The sequence below is a fragment of the Tripterygium wilfordii genome, chromosome 18 (genome assembly GCF_013401445.1).
Source record: "Tripterygium wilfordii isolate XIE 37 chromosome 18, ASM1340144v1, whole genome shotgun sequence".
In the NCBI taxonomy this organism is placed as follows: domain Eukaryota; kingdom Viridiplantae; phylum Streptophyta; class Magnoliopsida; order Celastrales; family Celastraceae; genus Tripterygium; species Tripterygium wilfordii.
In genome coordinates this window covers 1,846,633-1,867,648 of record NC_052249.1, presented here as the reverse complement: position 1 = coordinate 1,867,648, position 21,016 = coordinate 1,846,633, and the positions used below count along the sequence as shown (strand labels likewise).

The following is a 21,016-nucleotide window of genomic DNA, read 5'->3' as shown; positions in this document are numbered from 1 at the left end:
CACCATAGTGTCACACTATATATAGCAAAAAGACATGATTGACCATTTTAAGGTTGGTATATACTAGCGCATTTCTCAATTAATAGGACTTTGGGCTATTTGACGAGTTTCTCCCCTAGATTTCAATTAATAGGTTTTCTTAGTAATATGAGCATATGATGAGTTTCTCATCTAGATTTCTATTTGAGAGATGGTTTGGTTTCAAGGGTGGTATATGATTGGAGATCCCTTAACACGTTCTGGATTTCAAGCTTCAAGTTCAAGTATCGATATGTAGGATTTCGATGGATTGGGATCTAAATTTAGATCTACTTCAAAATCTGTTTTGAGGATTGCTCAAATTATCATATCTGCTTTACTCAAGTTTTTTTTTATTTTTTTTATAATGTTTGTTAGTTTAATCTAATCGAGTTTCTCTCAGTGTAGTTTGTAGTCCGGTGTTTTTTTGGAATGGTCCGATTCGTACAGTATCGTCCGACAATGTTTGGTGTTTGTCCTTTTCTTTTGATATGATTCTCATATTATGAGATGTAATCCATCTTTATAATGACTCGAGTGCCTTTGGTCTCAAATTCTCTTACATAATTTTTTTGGGTAAATGAATACAATTAGTTATGTAACCTTTTAAAAAAACACCACCAAAGATGGACAAGTAACACACTTCTTGTGTGATATTCAAATATAATTGCTAGTATACACCCACAGCCTAGAAAACTATTATTGTAGAAGAACTTCAATTAAAGTCTATTGTTTCAATTAAAGTATTGTACAAGTTAATCGTTTGACATGCGATATGGGCTTAAGTTCTTGTCAATATCTTATCATAGCTTTTGAAGATAGTTATAACTAATTTATAATTACCGTTATTTACAACCACACAACTAGGTTTGTGAGAAAACAAGGAAATTTTTTATAATGTACTTAGTTAGTTTATCCCTAAATTATTTTAAAATTTTCCGACACGATTACTTAAGTATTTTCAGAACGGCACAACTTTTAAAATATTTTAAAGTTATTTAAAATTTACAATAGTTTAAGTATCAAATGTACATCGATTAAGTATCAAACGATATCCTGACACTACTTGGATTTGGCCCAATTCACTCTATCTTGAGATGATAAACGTTTATATGTGCAAGAGCCTGACAACCCAAGTTTAGGCCCATATAAAATGTCCAAAAGACACGTCCGTATGATATCATTCTCAGTTACCTATCATAGCATTACCCGAAAAGTCATAAAAATATAATTTCCCTAAAAATAGAGTAATTTTGGAAGTATAAATTCAACATTCCTAATTACTCTAAATCCTTAATAACGCATTGCACAAAAATTCAAGTGCGGACGTCTGTAACTTAATAACTTGCGCACCCCATTTTTTTTAAGTATTTTCAAAAGTAAAATAATAAATTAGGCCTATTATTTTAGGTCTCACATTGTTTCAAATCAATGAAGATTTATGCGTGTTCGTATAAGAGAATTCCTTACAATGCGTTATATTTAGGAGTATTATTTTACCAAGCATATTGTATTGTAAACTCATATTGAATATAAATATAATTATATATATGCAAAACGGAGAGGTGATTGATATGCGATGTTCTTCCGCCCATTGGCTGTGTAGTTCCAATTACCCTTGCAATTGCTGTAATCCCAATTTCCTTCCCCATAAGTGTTTCTCACTCTTGTTTCTTACATTTGGTTCCCAAGACATAGAGGTAACTGGAGAGAGAGAGGTCGGCGCATGTTTTTGAGGATTTTTAATCCATGTACCATAAGCTTCCCCGAATTCTTTCAGACCCTTTCTTCAGCTTTGTCTCATCTCCTTCCTTTAACTCTTTCTTGTCTCCTATCTAATCAATTCAGGCTCTATTCTGAATGCAATTATCTGTTTAAAGGTTAGTGATTTATTATGCAAGTTTGAAGATTTAAGGGATTACAGACAAACCAACAAAGCCTGAGCTGTCAAACTTTGGTAACAACCATTAATTTTATTCCCTGTAATGCGTTTATAGTTCAAGATTATATCGGGGTTTTCGATATCTGTGAGTTCGGATTATTGTATGTTTGGAATTTTTAATTATATGCGGTACATGTAATTTCGGTGGTATTTGTGGATTGGGATGTTAGGGAACAAGTTTTTATTTATGGGATATTCTGTGTTAATTGATCTGGGTTTCAAGACTGGCTAAAGTTTATGGTTGTTCTGCGGTCCTTTGCTGTTTATAAGAGTTAGTTTTTTGGGCGGTTGTGTGATTGAGATATGACTCGTAGGGTGCGGAGGAAAGTGGCGACTAAGGCAAAGGTGGCTTTGCCTTGTTATCCTGAAGTTGAAAATGAGGTTTTAGGTTCAGAGAGGAATGGGGTTGTTGATTGGACTAGCTTGCCTTATGACTCAGTGATTCAGCTTTTTTCGTCTCTTAATTATCGGGATCGGGCAAGCTTGTCATCAACATGTAGGACATGGAGGGGTCTCGGTGCTTCTCCATGCTTGTGGAGTTCATTAGATATTCGTGCACACAAATTTGATGCTGCCATGGCAGGAACACTTGCTTCTAGGTGTGCAAGTCTTCAGAAGCTTAGGTTTCGCGGGGCAGAGTCTGCTGATTCAATAATGTATCTTCAAGCGAGGAATTTGAATGACATAAGTGGCGACTACTGCAGAAAGGTAACAGATGCCACTCTATCTGTGATTGTTGCTCGACACGAGGAACTTCAGAGTCTCCAACTTGGTCCAGACTTCTGTGAGAGGATCACTGGAGATGCTATAAAAGCTATAGCTTTTTGCTGTCCCAAATTAAAGAAGCTTAGGTTGTCTGGAATTAGGGATGTTCATGGTGATGCCATTAATGCTTTGGCCAAGCATTGTCCAGATTTGGCTGATGTAGGATTTTTAGACTGTCTACATGTGGATGAGGGGGCATTGGGAAATGTGGTGTCAGTCCGTTTCCTCTCGGTTGCAGGAACATCAAATATGAAGTGGGGTGTTGTTTCTCATCTTTGGCATAAGCTGCCAAAGCTGACTGGATTGGATGTTTCTAGAACCGATATTGGTCCAAGTGCTGTTTCCAGATTATTATCTTCAACACAGAGCTTGAAGGTTTTGTGTGCTTTAAATTGTTCAGTTCTTGAAGAGGATGCAGGTTTTAGTTTGGGTAAGAGTAAAGGAAAATTGTTACTTGCTCTTTTTACTGACATTTTCAAGGGACTTGCTTCTTTATTTGTCGATTCTACAAAGAATGGGAAAAATGTGTTTTTAGAGTGGAGGAATTCGAAAACCAAGGATAGAAACATGGATGATATTGTGACTTGGCTTGAATGGATCTTATCCCATACACTTCTACGTATCGCCGAGAGCAATCCACAAGGTATGGATGAATTCTGGCTCAAGCAGGGTGCAGCATTGTTACTCAGCTTAATGCAGAGCTCACAAGAGGATGTTCAAGAAAGGGCAGCCACCGGGCTTGCAACTTTTGTTGTCATTGACGATGACAATGCTAGCATAGATTGTGGGAGGGCTGAAGCTGTAATGAGAGATGGTGGGATACACCTCCTTCTGGACCTTGCAAAATCTTGGCGGGAGGGTCTTCAGTCTGAGTCTGCAAAGGTAATATTCATTTGGTATAAATATAATGATGTGCTTATCACTGTATTACTATTTGACTTGTCATTCTTCTAAGACTTAGCTCATCGAAGATCTAACTGCGATGAATTTACACTCAGCTGCATGATATTTTCCCTCTGTACCTTGTTTTGCCACATGAATAATTTATGGAACAATTTTCGAACAATATTTACCAATGTATAATATAGGCGAGCATGTGGCACAATGGTAGAGTTGCAGGGATGCAACCTAGAGGTCACATGTTCAATTCCTGGATACAGGACAGCCTGTCCACAAATTATGTGGGTAAGGTTTGCGTACATCCTGTCTGATCCCGCTCAATGCGGGAGCCTTGTGCACGGTACTTGTTTACCTTTTATTTATCAATATGTAATCAAGCTTTTGGTTGGCTTAGATTTAGAAGATGCGCGCTTTAATTCCGTAACTGTATTTAGTTTCCTGTAAATGTCATTGGTTAAAATCCAACAGATAAAGATTTTTAATAACAAACGATGTGGATTTACGTGCTTGGGTTTGCCAAACTCTGCAGGCTATAGCAAACTTGTCTGTAAATGCCAATGTTGCAAAAGCTGTTGCGGAAGAAGGTGGAATCAATATCCTTGCTGGGTTAGCAAAGTCAATGAACAGGTTGGTTGCTGAAGAAGCTGCTGGAGGACTGTGGAATCTTTCAGTTGGAGAAGAGCACAAGGTTAACTTAATAATAGTCATATGATAAATGCTCTCATTTCTTGCTGTAAATAACTTGTAATTTTTGCTTTGTTTTCCCCTGCACTTATCAGAGTGCCATTGCTGAAGCTGGTGGAGTTAAAGCGTTAGTTGATCTTATATTCAAATGGTCTTCTGGTGGTGATGGAGTTCTGGTACCTTCTTGGACAACATGCTCTAGATTCTGATCACATGCTTATCTATTCGTGTTGCTATTCGAGGTTAGTGTTTTTGTGGAAACTTACAATCTTTGTTTGCTTCACATTATCCTTGTGCCAGGAACGTGCAGCTGGTGCATTGGCCAATTTGGCAGCTGATGACAAGTGTAGTTTGGAGGTTGCATTGGCAGGTGGTGTACGTGCTTTGGTGTTTCTTGCTCGTAATTGCAAGTTCGAGGGAGTGCAAGAACAGGTAGTTCTACTTTCTGGAAGGATTTTTTTTTCTCTTTAAGTGGAGACTTTGGGAGCATCATATGATATTCAAATTCAAGTGATTATCTTGGAGATATCTTTTCTTCTTTGTCAAGAAATACAATGTGACTGGAGCTCAGGTTTTGCTAGAAGCCTAGAACATATTATTTGACTTCTCAAAAAGGTTATATAGGTGCATTCTCAACTATTAGGAGAGGGGTATTTTCTTTTTTTTTGCTAGTGAATTTTATAAATTTATGCTGGTAAAATCCAAAAAATGTGATAATGTTGTGGCAACTTTTTATGTCTGCACTGATCTCCCGGAGGTGTAGGTTTCCTTGATTAGAGTGAACCAGGTCATTGGTGGTTTGGCTTGAGAAACTGCATTGTTAGAGACTTGTTTGGCTGGCAAGTGGCAACAAACAGTTATTCCTGTTAGCTACTCAAGCTCAGATCACACAATCAGTGAAATGATCCAATCTTGATTCTTGGTTCAAGCTTGATTCATTCTATGAGCTGAACCCAAGCACCTGAAAGTTTGGTTGCTTAGCTTTCAAGCCCGACCCTATAGATCATAAAATCCTTTGTAGCTGACGTCCACAATGAGGCCCACCATTTGCTTGCTTCCTCATCAGATAAATGTGTAACATACCACCCTGCTGGTCAGTGGCTCAGTGCAAGTTCAGAGGGAGGCCTCTATTGTTGTGGCAAGCACTTTTTTTGAACAAAATTGTTAAGCCAAGCACTTAGAGGTAATCAAGCCTAGAAAAGGATTGGGTATGGAGCGTATGTAGGGTTATGATAATTTAAAAAGATGGCAAGATCAAATTTGATGCTTTTATTAATTATTCTATGTTCCGCTCTAAATCAAGCTCATGGTTTAGCCAAGGGCTCTTAAGCTTCAAATTGAGCTCAAGCTTGCTTTGATCTGAGAACTCCTTTCGCTAGCCAAGCCTGGAAGTTTAAAATTTTGATTTGGTTTGTCTCACTTGCATCCCTCTTTTGTGTCTTTTGTACTGGAACACCTATTTTGGAGTCACCAGCTATGTTGAGGGGCACAGTTGAGTGTATTCAATGAGCGTGCTACTACATTAACGCTTTTGTTGTATGGACGAGTTGTACAATTAGTTTGACTATCTTCTGCTTTGGAATGCCTTCTTCTTCAGCTTCCTCATATTTTAGAGATTATACCATGAGTCTTTTTTTTGGGTGACCGAGAAGGGCCCAGCTCAATGGCCACTTTGTGACCCTTGCGCCAGTTTTAAGCCCGGGATAGTCACTTCATGCGCACAGCGGGCCACAAATTTAGTCCTGAGCCGAAGCCTAGTGTGCAAGTAAGCGTGGCCGAGGCTCAGAATAGGGCTCTTAACCTCTCCTAGGAAGCAGGCTCGTGTCATTGGTCCACGAAACCCAGGCAACCCCAAGGAATTAATCCCACCGGTTCAAACTCCTGACTTGAGAGATCTTTCACCTCTAAGCCCGAATTGATTATACCATGACTCCTTAAACTATAATTGCTTCCCTTAACTTCCACATCAACTTCGCCTTTTTTTTTTAAAATAAAATTTGTTATCTTAGTAAGGATTATACCATGAGTCCTTAACTATAATTGCTTCCTTTAACTTCCACTTCCACTTAGTTTTTTTTTTTTTTTTGCTTTCGATAGTCTTTTTTACTTAGTAATTTCAGTGACACTTATCCGTTTCACTCTAGGAAGCATGGACACTTCTAACATGGTGCCGTCCCGGTGTCGGACACTGACACTCCTTGGACTATTAATTTTTAAAAAACAAAAAAATTGACATGGATGGACACTTTTTGGAGGACACTTTTCTACCTCCAAAACCCAAAGTTTGAACCCTAATCAGATATGGGGGTTATAGGGGCTTACTCGTAAGAGGAAGTAATTTCTCTACTAAAATCAAAGTTAGAATTTCTTGGGAGGATGGACAGATTCAATATAGTATGGGTAGGGAGAGATCTTTCAGAACTAGGTCTTTTCGAACCTGAACTAGCGTAGCATTCAGCCTTGAACTGGTATGTGTTTTTTTCCTTCATTTTTTAATTTCTATATTTAATTTTAAACTTTAAAGAAGACTAAGGGCATTTATATATGACATTTATGTATGCGTGTCTGTGTCCTGAAAATTTTGAAATTCCCATGTCGGAGTGTCCGTTTTGTGTCATGTCCCGTGTCCGTATTGGTGTCCGTGCTTCATGGTTTCACTTTTTAAAATAGTTTAGCACTAATTGTTCATAATGGTGAAGTTGAATGCTTTCTCGCTCTCTCTCCTTCTCCCCACCCCCTCCTCCTTGATCAACCTTTTGTTGCCTGAATGTGAAATATTGATATGTCACCTTTGAATTATACCAGGCTGCTCGTGCCTTGGCTAATTTGGCTGCTCATGGAGATAGCAACAATAACAATGCCGCTGTTGGACTAGAAGCAGGTGCTCTTGAAGCCCTTGTTCAACTTACTCGTTCTCCTCATGAAGGTGTCAGGTAGTCTATCATGAATCCTAATTTCTACTTTAAATATCCAACCCCATGAACTTTGGATCAGGGCTTGCTCGAGTGATGGTGAGCAGAAGCTGCTTCCACAACTGTGTAAATCTGTATAGCAGATAAAACCATATTGGGGCTTCTTTGTCATTTAAAATCAAATTTTGTTGTTCTATTGTTGCAAACATTTTCAAGAGAAAGTTATATCGTTCAACATATTATCCACAAAATAGATAGTTGTTTTTAGAACTTAAGGAGGGGCCTGGAGTGGTGGAGATAGTGGGAATGGAACTGACATTACATAGTTGTTTACAGTTTTCCTTTAGATTGACAGTATTGCTGCTACATTCTGATCAGTCATGTTCAATAGAAATGAAAATCAAATTTAATAACCCTTTTCCTTAGTCGCCATGGTAGGAAAATTTGTGTCAAAAGAGAAATATTATTCGGTGGATTCAGTAGTTAACTTCTCATAGTTTTTATTTTTGTTTGGAATCATATAGGCCAGAAATTTTGTTTATACTAGCAAGAAACTATTTAGGTTCAGAATTTTATGAACCACAACTTTTTTCTATTTTTTTTTCTTCCTGATATCACAATTTTTGTTTATAGCAGCAAGTTCTATCTCCTTGAAGGGTTTTGTCTGATGCATGCACTGCTTATCTAACAGGCAAGAAGCTGCTGGTGCACTCTGGAATTTATCGTTTGATGACAGAAATCGAGAATCAATTGCATCAGCTGGAGGTGTTGAGGCTTTGGTACGATATTCAGTTTGCTGAGTTAAAGCCTCTTTTTTTATAACTTGATGCTATTAGAAGCTTCATGAACATATAGCTCTTCCCAATACAGTCGAATTTCCTTATTGTATTATCTTGCATTATGTCATAAGATGCAATCAATATTTGATATATGTTAGTGGTGTAATATATTCACATTTTTGAGTTTACTAAATTACCAGTTGCTCATGCTCTTGTCTGTCAAAAAAGGGCTTCAGTTTCAAAGTTCTGCTATAACCAAAAAAGTGTTTTGGTGGCCCTTCAAAGATGCTGACTTTGTGAACAACTTAGTTGGCACAATGTACACTATTTTAAGGCTTGAAGCCATTTTTTTTGTGATAAATGATAACCTCTATGAGTTTATGATGGATGTTTTATGTTTCTGAAAGCCAAAGGCATTGATCTCATGCTGTTTATTCAGGTTGCTCTTGCGCAGTCGTGTTCAAATGCCTCCCCGGGACTTCAAGAGAGAGCTGCTGGTGCTCTTTGGGGATTGTCAGTCTCAGAAGCCAATAGGTATGGATATAAAATTCATGAGTTCATGGGAATTAAGCTGCCAAACCTATGTTGGAATATAACCCTTCAACTCACCATGAATTTCTGACCATTCGTCTAACATGATTTTTCTCCTTTTATATTGTTTTTATAAAAAAAATCGCAAATAAAGGTACCTAGCATCTCATGATGCTTTGCATTGCACGCTTGTGATTTATTTATTCTTGGTGACAATTCTGTCAGCCTAAATTAATTTTTTGCTCATCTTCACTCCATTATTGCAATTATATTCTTGTTATTTTAGTGCTAGGAGATTATGGCTTTTTTATTTGTCAGTTATGTTGTCAATATTAATGCTATAATGCTTATTGGGTTCTTATTAGCATTGCTATTGGACGAGAGGGAGGTGTTCCACCTCTGATTGCTCTTGCACGCTCTGAGGCTGAGGTGAGTAATTTCTTATACCTTCTCCTTCAGAAGATAGTTTCTTCTCAACATGGCACTACTCAATATTGTTGTGAATATAATGTAACTTATATCAATGGGACATTGGTAAACCTCATTGGGTGTTCTCATATTAATCTGGTCAACATATTTTTCTCACAATGTATTTGGTTGCGTGTTGTATAAGTTTTCCATATCAGGGCTTGAATTATTTCCCTTTGTCATTTTTTAGTTAAGAATTTTCACAAAGGGATTGAGTATCATTACAAATCTTGCATCTCTTTTGATGTATTACTGTATTTCTTTCCTTGTGTAGACTGTACATCTTCTATTGTTTTCTATCAATATAATCCCCATAAAAAGAGTTAAAATGATGGACGACTAGGGAAGAACGGCTGCATTCTCAATAAATATAATTCTATAAATCCCATCCAAGATCCTACTGCCGTCCTGAGGAGCTCTGCTGGTTCTAGTGGTCAATCTCTTCCCCACCCTGCCCTAAGGGTTTGGATCCCTATCCATATAGAACAATCAGAAAAAACCCGTATACTAACCGGAGTTCTCTCGATTAACGTGAGCCTCCCTCTCTTTGAAGGTTATCCAAAATAGGTTCACTATACTATTTATTTAGGATCAGTATACCACTGCAAAACAATGTATTGCTCATATAAGATAAATAATTTGATGTATTTCTGCACCACAAAAATAGTGTCATCCACAAAAAAAGGTGGAATCTCAAAAAAAAGAAGGATGAGCGAAATAGGTGGAATGTGTCTTTGGTGCAACAATAAAGATAGCGGCTTCTGGTGTAATAAATAAGAGGAAGATTGAGTGTCATTTTTGAAAATCGTGGATTGAGCTAGCAATAACATTATGTTTATATTTTTAACCATGAGCAGCACAATGATTTACGAAGGCTTTTATGTTATTGCATGTCAGAAAACAGGTGTATGGAAACCTTATCTAGTGAATCACTTGATTTCCTGTATTGGACTTTTGTTTTTGCGGCATCATTTTTTCCCCATTCAAATCTTCTTATGACTGCAAATGCAAATAAGAAACTTGTTTATTCAGCCTTGGATCTGGATACTTTATAAGTTCATAACTACGTCCTAGTTTTACACAAAATTTCTCTTTTGTCTTGGAAGTAAAACCTCACTCAAGCTTAATGGTTTCTTCACTTCCAGGATGTCCATGAAACTGCAGCAGGAGCTCTGTGGAATCTTGCTTTCAATCCGGCTAATGCACTTCGTATTGTGGAGGAAGGGGGAGTCTCTGCCCTTGTTCATCTATGTTCATCATCAGTATCAAAGATGGCACGCTTCATGGCTGCCTTGGCATTGGCATACATGTTTGATGGGAGGTACATGATTACAGCTAATTGTGGATTTTAGCTCATATTTTTCTTATTTTACCTTTTAAACGTACTATGTTAAGTTCCTTAAAACACCTACAAGACTTGCTTCTACATACATTTGTAATTTCCTGTCTTTTGCAAATGAAAGTAAATTAGTGCTTCAGCAATACTTCTGGTAATTTTTTTTGGTCTGTCATACTAAGTGGGCCACTTTATGCTGGTGATACTCCTTTCACTGAGAAGTGGCTTTATGCAACTGGTTAGTTCGGGATCCTTTTCATTGCATCCCTTTTTTATTTGGAGGTTGGTAGGAACTTTGCTAGGTAAGATGACTGGCTTGTAAGGTGACGGATTTCACAATGGCGAGAATCTGATTGAAAGGAAGACATAGTAATTTGGCTTAAAACTTTGAAATGCAGATTGCCAGAGCTTCTTGATCACATCACTAACAAGGGAAAACTGCTTCAAAGTTCATGTTCATTTCAGTGAAGGCATTGCCTTTACTTGTGACTTCATTTCATCTTCATTTCTTAATTGCTTCTTCCAGGAAAATAGTTAATTATTTTAAGTTTCTTGAATGGTTTTTTGGATTTTCCAATGGTTAAGATAATGTATGTTATATTTCATCTCCTGCTGGGGTAATAATTATTAAAAAGTGCTATCGAAAGATAATGTGTTCCTCTCGTCTATGAATTTTATTTCATGCAGAATGGATGAATTTGCATTAACAGGGAGTTCGTCAGAAGGCAATTCAAAGAGTGTGAACTTACATGATGCTCGAAGTGCGGCATTAAAGAAAATTCATGATTTTGTCCGTACGTTTTCTGATCGACATACATTTTCTACCACTACTGCATCATCGGCTCCAGCAGCATTGGCACTAGTGACAGAAAGAGCTCGCATACAAGAAGCAGGACATTTAAGATGCAGGTTCTCATCCTTGCAACCTATATCCCTTCTCTCTCTCTCTCTCTCTCCCGCCTCAATGTTGAAGTACCAATAGGTTGGCTTTCACGTTAGCATGCCCAACATGTGTCTTTTTATATTTTCTTCCAATTCCAAGGGAGTCAGCTGTTGTTTATTTTCTGAGGCTGGTCTTCTATCCCTATGTGTGGCTTGATCTATCTTCATGTGTAATTTTCACTTCTTGTTCCCTTGGTGTTATCAGTTATTATTAAACTCTACTAGACAAAATTTTCAATTTCCTAAAGCTGTACTTCTTTCCTTGTATTTATCATTATTGTAAATCCTACATATTAGAAAACTTTGTTGCAAACAAAGGTGGAATCGGAAAAAGCGATGCTAATAATATCCTGATTCTAGAACACGGTTCAAGGTAGCTCTAATTTATGTTTTGATAGTAACAATAGTGTCTTACTAGAAACTACTGCATGCTCCCTTAATCAGTATTCTGGACTTGTTTTAGTTTCCTGTATGGATCCTTTTGTGCTCCTAAATTCAATGCTCAGTTACGAATTACTTCTTCTCTTACACTTGATTTATTATTCTTTTTCTCCTAGTGGAGCTGAAATTGGAAGATTTATTAACATGCTAAAAAATCCTTGTACGACACTCAAGGCATGTGCTGCATTTGCTCTTCTACAGGTAATCATAACATAAGTTTCCGTCTATTGTGCTTTTTATGTGTTTTAGACTCTTACTGGTGGAAATATGATCTCTTGATTGCAGTTCACAATTCCTGGTGGGCGACATGCTATGCACCATGCGGGCCTCATGCAAACTATTGGAGCTCCTCGTACTCTTCGTACTGCTGCTGCATCAGCAACTGCTCCATTCGAAGTCAAAACCTTTTCTCGCATTGTGCTGCGAAACCTTGAGCACCACCTAAAGGAACCTTCAATATAGAAAATACTTGTTGAAACAACCATTTCATTCTGGAGTCCCTAGTGGAGGCGGATCACATATGAAGCTGTGGAGCTTCCTTGCCCGGACCAGTGGAATAATGAGTCGTAAGCGACATTTTTTCCTGTGATATTTTGTAAAAGAATCAAACTACATGACTGAGCAGTGCTGCATAGTATGATTTTCTTCTTACCCTCTCCATTTTAGACATTTGGAAGGGTGGCCGAGTACGATTTCAGAGTAGTTTTATCCCCTCTCTGTATTAAAGGGTCTTTCTAAGTTCTAACAGCCACAGAGGTTGTGTTTTTTTTTATTGGATTAATTTGTGGTTGAGGACTTCTTCATAATAATTATAAGTGGATGCTTGAGACTCTAATCTTGCCTGACAACGATTGATGTTCCAGAAAGTTACATCGTTGTTTCTTGTGATGTTGATGCAAATATTTTAGACACAGAGGCTAATTGCTTGAGCCAGATTTTGCTATAAATTACTGGTTCATGTTAACAGGGTTGTAAGGCGTTATCATCTGTTCTTGCATCATTTTCTTTCCAGGGTACATAATCTTGTGCGCAATATTCAACAAGGTGGTTGATCATGGTAACAGAGGTTGATCATTCGGAAAACTGGCTAGTAAGCGAAATGTTGCAGAGGATGGTCCTCTGTGAAGTATTGCTTCACCTCAGATGCCACATACAAGCAAGCAGAAATAATCTATTTGTCGGATACACTGGAGTCAATGACCAGGAAAATATCAGGTAATACCTGCATCTGGATACCTGTTGTGCCTTCAAAAAGGACTGAAGGCTACTTATGGATGTTATGCAAACTAAGTGGTTTCCTAGGGTTTTAATCCTTTTTTCAGTAACCGAGAATAACTCAACAAGTGTGACTTTTTTTGCCAGTCCACTAAGTGCAAGTTCGGACCGGACTAGGCACGTGCAAAACCGCCCAACAGTTGGTTGAGGCGTTGAGCCAAGACCTAGTGTAATCTTAGAATCGAACTCTCGACCTCAAGTTAGGGTTTTAATCCCTTTCAAAAAGTTTAGCTCATTCAAATGGTTGAGGATAGAAGACTGAGCTTAGCCAAAATGATAAGCGTATGTGATATGACTCCATTATTTTTCAGCAACTAAAAGGATAAGCCAACAGAACACACTCATAGATTAACACAATGGCTGTGAAACCAATTGTTCTCGCACATTGTATATTCGTCCTGTGAAATCCATCACGCATAATGGCACAACGAATCGAAAATATGTTTTTTTTCAACACACAGAAATATTGGTACTTAAGTTAGTACACATCATGCAACCAAGGTTGATCCCCAATGAGATCGGTGAGCTTGGCGAGAAATCTCCAGATAGATGAAAGTGATACGTAGGATGAAGATTTTGTCGTTGGCATCGACTGGGTTGAGGGTGCTGGTGCTTGATCTACCAAGTAAGGTACAACATACTTCTTCATATCGTCATTAGAGATATCGAGATGATTCCCTGTGACGTTTACAAATTTAACTTTCCCAGCTTCGTCTAGGGTTCTCAAACCAATCCAATCCTCTTTGTAGAGTTTCGTCTGCAGAGAGTTTATTACGACAAGGAAGATTAAGTTCATGAATGATAAATGCCATTAAATTTAAACAATAGAATTTATTCGTGTATTTGTGACATCACTGACTGACAAAAATTTTATCTTAAATCTACGCATCATTTGTTTTGGTATTTTCTTTAAATGTAAGTCGTTAAAATGTAAAATTGTACAAAAATATACAGCAATTTTTTTTTTACACTTGAGGCAATATTCATCTATGGAATAATTAAAATTACCTCTTTTACAGGTAAAACAGGAGTAAAGGCTCCATCCGGATAGTATCCAAACCAGGCAGTTTCCTTAGGTATTAAAATTGTATCCTGCTCAAACTGATAAAGTATGCAATGAAACAAGTAATCAGCATCAAACTTTTGAGAATCTTTATTGCATTTACACAATCCCAACTGTGTAAGAAATGTCAAAGAAAAAGAGAGGAACTCTCCAACTCACCATGATAAGCACTAAATTCTCTATGCCAACAAGCCGTTCCTTATAAGTGGAGTTTCTCTCTGAAATGACTTCATTATTAAGCTTTGGTAGAAACTTGCATCCTTCGATATAGTTCGAAATATCCTAGATAATGATAAAAGTGAACCCAGTATAGCTTAAGATGATAAAAGTAGTTCAGGAAATGCACATTGGCACATTAGCGCAATGGGTAGGATCGGGACAAGCAGAATGTATATAGCCCTTACCCCCCACATAATATATGGAGAGGTTGTTTCCAGGAATCGAACCTGTGACCTCTAGGGGCCACATGTCTGTAATTGATTCCACATTAATGGTATAAAAGAAGAAGTCAACAACATGAGGGGGGGGGGGGGGAGGTTAAACAGACGTGATTAAGTACTCCAAGTTACGTCAGTATGAACGCATGACTCAATCAACAGGAGCCAATTAAAGTACTATACTCACTGTTGGGATTTTAAGATAACCACTTGGAGCTAAGTGTTCCTGCGAACAAAACCATTGAAGGTAGATTAAATGGTATAAATGCCAACCAAAACAAACTACCACAAAGAAAAGAAGGATGCAGGTGTATGGCTATCACAGTAACAGAATGGAAGATTACAGACTCGCAAACTCAAGAATATATTTACCTGAACATAGCTGCTATAGATCTCTAACTTTATCAATGTGTCCACGAGTATGCAAATAAACCCAGACTGCATAAACAGAACATGTCAAACAAAAATGCAAATGAGAGTCTCAATCATCATCATCATCAAAGCCTCAATCCCAAACAATTTGGGGTCAGCTACATGAATCCATAAGAGAAATTAATTATAATAAACTAGGTAAATTTGAAAAAAAGCACTTACTCCACAAAATGGAATTGAAGCAGTGCCTGCATGAGGACCTCCCAGTGATACGAAATTCTTAACCTGTATATCAACAACGAATTTAGTGAACAAGGCTCCCGCAGTGGACGGAGAGGCTATTTCTGAAGTTTGAAGTTTGAACTTATGATATCTAAGTTGCACCTCTACAACTTAACAATCGGGTCACATGTTTGACTGCAACGTATTTACCATAGTGCTACAAATTACTACTAACAATGGCCAACAACCAAACTTATGTGCTTTCTCAAGATCTAACAGAAGCATTTTCCATCATTATTTGAAATATAGCTGATAATGGAGAAAATCAAAGTAAGCTAGACAGAAAATAGAAAATTTTGGAATAAAGTCATTTTGCATTTTCAAAGGCACTTTTTGGCTGTAAAGTACACAATACTTTGATTATTTGATTATTTTGTTTTAGGTTGGGAGTGGCGGACATTGGGGTTTGAGCAGTGCCCTATATTGATTTGGAGGTCAACTTACTGACCCTTCTTGAACTAATTAGTAATTATCATAAGAGCATATATATATTGACAGTCTCTTAAATGGGAGAATAAAGGGTTCTTGAAGGATGCAAAGGTTCTGCTGAGGGAAAATAAAGAGGAGATTCATATATCTCACAAGGTGGGTGATCCCCATAACAAATGGGATTTAGTTAAGAAAGCAGAGAAGATAGGGCTGGCTCTCCATGAAGTTGTGCCTTTTAAAAAAGATGATTATCCAGGATATGATAACAAAAGAGCTCAAGGAAGCTCCTCTGATGCTTCCTTTCGCCTTGGTGATTGCAGTACTTACAAGTTCCTACTCAAATCACTCTCCCATATTTGCTTGTAATGAGAATTAGGAGGTTAAACTCTTGATTATGTGATGGTATGGCCAAAGGCTAGGACTTGTGAAATGCCATCTTATCTATTGGGGGTGGGGGAAATATAGTTGGTAAAATATGTTGCTTTCCTATGATCATCGAGTTTATTTCTGTATCTATGTTTTGAATGGAAAAAGTATATATAAACAGTCTCTTTAGAAACATAGGGAGGTCTCCAAATGCTATGTTGTAGTTTCACCTTTGGTCTCTAATTTTTTGCCTGTCTCAATTAGAATAGATGTCATTAATGATTAATGCAACCTTTTATGTGCAGGTATTAAAAAATCAAACAAAAGATGAGACAAAAGGTAATGAAGGATTATTATGAATGTTTAGAAGGCAGTGGAAAATGTAATACCAGTGTCTACAAGGTAGTTCTTACCAGCGGTCCTCCATCACACAATTCAATTAACCCACGACCAATCAGGTTACCCTGTGAAACATGATTATTTCATAACATATTACTTAAACCATCAAAATGAAAGAAAAACAATGGAAAGTAGCTGACAAGGACATTTGCAGTAATTAGAAATGACTATCTGAGCTGATAAAAAAACAAGCTGATCGAGTAAAACATTTAATAAGTACAACTTCACTAGAATTGACAGAATATCTTTCTTTGGACATATCCAAGATCAAAAAACTCATCAAGGGATGGGAAAAATACAATTGATTCATATAATTGTGGCAATGATTCTTAACAATGTTGAGAGGCTTGACCCTAATTCTAACTGAAAGTTCAAATGAATGCAACTCTTGAAAATGGATGGCACTGTAAAAATTTTCTTGGAGACGGGCCAGGAACATGTGATGAGCAAATAATTTCTAGTTTGATGAAGCAAAGACCAAACATTTTCTCTCAACAAGCTAGTTCGTAGTAGTAAAATGGTCAAACAAAAATGAAAGAAATAATCGCAATAACTCAAGTTTTTCTGCATAAGTAGACTTCAAGAAAGATGGACTATTACCTTAATTGAACAAAGGTTATGCCTAAAATGTGACCGAAATAAAATGAAAACCAGGATTACAAAACCAAAAGGACTGAAACTAATATTGCTTGAAAAATGACAGAAGTTCAACCCAGCTACTTTAGGCAATAAATAATCCCCGAGGCATGGTGGTGGTGAAATTTTTTATGGCCACTAAAGACTAGCCTTGTAATATAATATGAAAGCTTATGTGGGAGATGAACTCTAAATAAAAATAAACAACAATTTGTAAAGCACTCAGGACTGAGGCAGTGGAGTGATTACACCCTAAGTGAAACTCTTTAATGAACAGATGCTGGGAATTCAAGCAAAGACGGACCCTATAAATCCAAAGTTTGTATTTTGTAATATTTTGATGAGTTCAAGTAATGCTTCTTGTTGTACTATTGCTTTGACTTATATTAAAAGGGGTTAACATGGTATGTGTTAGGTTAGGTACTCATTGAGCATCCGAGATCTAATGAATTCTTTGTCCCATAGTACAGTCTACGTGTTCCTGTTGGAACCTTGCGCATTGAGTGTGACTTTCCTTTTTAGTCGAATACTAATTCAACTTAGCTCTTTAACTACCAAACACATACATGGTTTTGCAATTCCACTTCTCAGTTTCCTTGTTACACTTATCTTGGCCTAATATTTTCTCTTCATTTTCAGAAGCAGAAAATATACAGAGAAAGAGAGATGATTCTAATAATCCGCGCACAGACATCTAAATGCACATCCATACCCACCACCACCACCACCACCATAGACATACACTCAGGACTCAAAATGGACAACAAATACATTTTCCATAATGAAGGAGAAGAACATTGCGAAGCAGAAAACAACTAAACTTTCAATCCCTTTTAATCACCTGTGAAAGTCCAACTATGTTGTACCCGTCACTTAATTCACTGATTTTCTTCACCTGTTCATCAGAAGGAAAATATTGTTGAAAAAAAAATTCAAATCTCGAAAAAAAAAAAGAAGCAATGTAAAGTCCTGGTACCAAACAGCGTTACCACCTGCTTACACGCAATCTCAGTCTGCAAGCACAACAAAACAAAAAACTAACTTATTAGATGTAAACAATAACAAGGATGACATACACTTCAAACCGAGTTGAAGTTTCACCTGCTGGAGAAGGGGCATGGTCCAAGAATCCCATGATCCATCTCCAATTTCTCTGCAAAGTAAAAGTCACAACAGGGTTATCCTAAATTTTGTTTTCAATACCAGCATGGGCAAGGGAATGCAAGTGCAAAGAAGCATAAATTTGGAAGAAGGTCCAGGCTTATACACCAGCTAAGTAATTCTCATTTTTCAGTCATAACAATTAAGATAATAGCATACATGCAATATCCTTCAGAACCAGACAAATTGCTTAGAAACTCAGTGAAATGTGTGAGTCCTCGATTAGTGCATTTATCGCCAATGCCTGCAGCCAAAGCACAGACAAAAAGTTAGTGTAATGAGTCATGTCATTCCGCTTGTTGAAGATAGAAGAACGATATTTCCTTCTACAGGATTTGCAAAAGCATGATATTGTCTGGAAGGAAGATTAGAATGAATCAAAATGTGTTTCATAGAAGTGATATAACATCATCATCCGAGCCTATATATAAACAGAATTTAGAAAACAAAAAAAAAAGAGAACTTTGATAATATGTTTCCTTCAAAGATCTCCTTTAGAATTTAGTAGTTAATACCAAGAACAAAATCCGCTGCTCACTCACTTTGTTTTTTGGGTCAGGAATTAATCTGCTGCACTACAGACACACCATTAGGCCGAGATCTTAACTTCACAGTCTTGCTCAATCCCACAACTAAGAATGTAAACAAGTCAAGGTTTTATCATACATTTAGGAGTTTCTAACTTTCAATTGACAACAAGCTAACTTAATATCTGCTTATTTTCTACCATATATGGATCACAAGCCATTGTGTATAACGTTCGTAAATCTAATCTCACTCCTGGGTCAACTATATGCATACTCAATGGAAGAGAGAAGCAGCAAGGTTGGACACTAATGCGACAATGCTACCTGACTACTTGCCAGAAAGTTCTGAATGATATTCACAAGGAAATTATCATATCAATGTTGCTCGGTTTCAATTCTTACAAAATAATCAAGAAAGGTGAATGTATGTTTACAATCCCAGTAGTCTAATTTGGCAAAGGCAAATAGAGAACCCATTTCTTTGATAGAACTTTATTTGAAATCCAACCAACAGTCTAACAAATGGAACAAAATAAACTTGCATTGCAGTAGACTTGGTTCTATACCACCACTTGCTCACACATAAGCCAAATTAAAGGAATAGTAAATGAAATGAATCAGATAACAAACACCCTCAGTCTTCCACAACCAGAAACCCATCAACAATCTCTTCTCATCTGATCAAACTATAATGAAAATTAAACAAACGATAGAGATCACAATGACATTAATCACTAACTACATGGCTAATTCGAGTAAAAGACAAGAGAGAATACCGTGCAGAACTACGAAAGGGACGGAGAAGGCTACAGGGCTGATGAAACTGTAAACGAAGATGAACGTGGTGATAAGGGATACTGTTGTTCTTGGCAAAGAAGCCATTTTTGTTGGAGATAGAATCAAAAGGAGACTAGTTTTCTAGTTCAATAGCAACAGCAGTTGTAACTTTTATGGTTACTGTGATTCTGGGCTTCCAATTGTTTTGTACGCACGATGAACGATCGATCAACTTGCCTACAAGGAGAGAGACTGGTTTTGACAGATGGGGACATTGACGCCACAAATCACCTTTCTTACCTTTCGCTTTTTTCTTTTTCTTTTTCTTTTTCTCTTTCTCTTTCCTTTTTAAAAATAAAATAAATATTTTATATAAACAATATAGCGATGACTAAAAAAATGACCCGAAAATTACGTGTTGAACATCCAATTCATTCAAGAATTGAAAATTGATCATATAGGTTTGAAAACAGTTTTGATTTTGTCCAAACCCGTCATGATTTTAATTTTTGATGCTAGATTTCGAATACTCAAACCGTTTAATAAATAATAATACCAACAATATTATAAATTATATTAATTGGTATGATTCTAATCATATAAATTATTCATACCAACAAAATTATATTTTATAATGAACGCTATGATTCTAAGTATACCAATAATATTGTAATTTATAAACATTATAAATCATACTAATTTCGAAAATTGTTGTTCAATCACTATTGTTTTGTTTAATGTTTCCTATTTTGCATGACATGCCTTTTGAGTGGGACTGGAGTCCAATATATTCTATTTCTAAATTTCTAATAATTGTAGTAACATTATTAAAATGTCCAATATATATCTCATAAGATTTCAAGTTCGAGTCTCCTCCATTCTTTTCCCCTTCCACTTCCCCTTCCCCCTATACTAAAAAAAAAAGTTATCCAATATTTAACTTTGATGAATGGAACTGTCTATGCTCACTCTAATCTTTATTCGAGCACTAGACTACAAATATGTTTGGTTTATAACTTTAAGCTAAAATCATATTTGATGTCCTTGAAGTGTCTTGGTTTTCTAATTTATGTCCTCTAAATTTAAAACTTCTCGTTTCTTTCCTCAACATTGCATAAACCTAAATCTTGTTTCTTTCCTCAGTATTACATAAACCAATCGAAATCTGTCCTGATTTCACTATTCTGTTGGTTGTTTGTCAAAATTTGTAGATGTGACAGGTGAAATGCCTGAGCGACTTAAACATAAAAACAAACATTTATTTTGAAATTTCACATCATTTATTTTTTAAAAAAAATAATTTTTTTTCTAAAATCACAAATCAGGGCAAAGTGATTTTTTTTCTAAAATCACATAGGTCCACAAGAATTTATTTTTTCCCAAAAAAGTGTCGTTTTTAACTTAATTAAACAATTAATAATTAAATAAACCCGAAATTTTCCTTACCCTTTCTACAATACGCATAGATATGAAGAAAGAGAAGAAAGTTTCGTGGGGAAGAATAAGGAGCTGTCATAGGTAAGGTAAAAATATAATTAATCATTTTATAAGTACTTAAATATCCAAAATAAATA

The 21,016-nt window shown here is 36.6% G+C and overlaps 2 protein-coding genes across 2 annotated transcripts; one reads left to right on the top strand and one right to left on the bottom strand.

The window, feature by feature from the left end:
- The first annotated feature begins 1,575 nt into the window (after nt 1-1,575).
- LOC119984808 (protein ARABIDILLO 1-like) lies at nt 1,576-12,588 on the top strand. The gene is made up of 12 exons (XM_038828923.1): nt 1,576-3,607; nt 4,155-4,313; nt 4,405-4,485; nt 4,610-4,741; nt 7,115-7,242; nt 7,913-8,000; nt 8,440-8,534; nt 8,897-8,960; nt 10,145-10,320; nt 11,023-11,244; nt 11,835-11,919; nt 12,004-12,588. The coding sequence occupies exons 1-12, from the start codon at nt 2,264-2,266 to the stop codon at nt 12,178-12,180; spliced, it is 2,751 nt and encodes a 916-aa protein (XP_038684851.1). The 5' UTR covers nt 1,576-2,263; the 3' UTR covers nt 12,181-12,588.
- Nucleotides 12,589-13,402: 814 nt separating this feature from the next.
- On the bottom strand, nt 13,403-19,735 carry LOC119984762 (palmitoyl-protein thioesterase 1-like). Its single transcript, XM_038828862.1, has 12 exons — nt 19,442-19,735; nt 18,298-18,382; nt 18,079-18,130; nt 17,970-17,990; nt 17,819-17,872; nt 16,356-16,406; nt 15,088-15,150; nt 14,866-14,931; nt 14,681-14,719; nt 14,216-14,338; nt 14,002-14,094; nt 13,403-13,750 (listed from the first exon to the last, which is right to left on the bottom strand). Exons 1-12 carry the CDS (start codon nt 19,545-19,547, stop codon nt 13,472-13,474), a joined length of 1,032 nt encoding a protein of 343 aa, XP_038684790.1. The 5' UTR covers nt 19,548-19,735; the 3' UTR covers nt 13,403-13,471.
- Between the last annotated feature and the right edge of the window lie 1,281 nt (nt 19,736-21,016).

Excerpts from the sequence above, each read along its gene's own strand:
- LOC119984808 (XM_038828923.1), top strand. The coding sequence starts at position 2,264 with ATGACTCGTAGGGTGCGGAGGAAAGTGGCGACTAAGGCAAAGGTGGCT. Across the intron at positions 3,608-4,154 it reads TTCAGTCTGAGTCTGCAAAG|GCTATAGCAAACTTGTCTGT; the intron begins GTAATATTCATT and ends CAAACTCTGCAG. Across the intron at positions 8,961-10,144 it reads TTGCACGCTCTGAGGCTGAG|GATGTCCATGAAACTGCAGC; the intron begins GTGAGTAATTTC and ends CTTCACTTCCAG.
- LOC119984762 (XM_038828862.1), bottom strand. The coding sequence starts at position 19,547 with ATGGCTTCTTTGCCAAGAACAACAGTATCCCTTATCACCACGTTCATC. Across the intron at positions 18,131-18,297 it reads GGTTCTGAAGGATATTGCAT|AGAAATTGGAGATGGATCAT; the intron begins GTATGCTATTAT and ends TTTACTTTGCAG. Across the intron at positions 17,991-18,078 it reads CCATGCCCCTTCTCCAGCAG|ACTGAGATTGCGTGTAAGCA; the intron begins GTGAAACTTCAA and ends TTGTGCTTGCAG.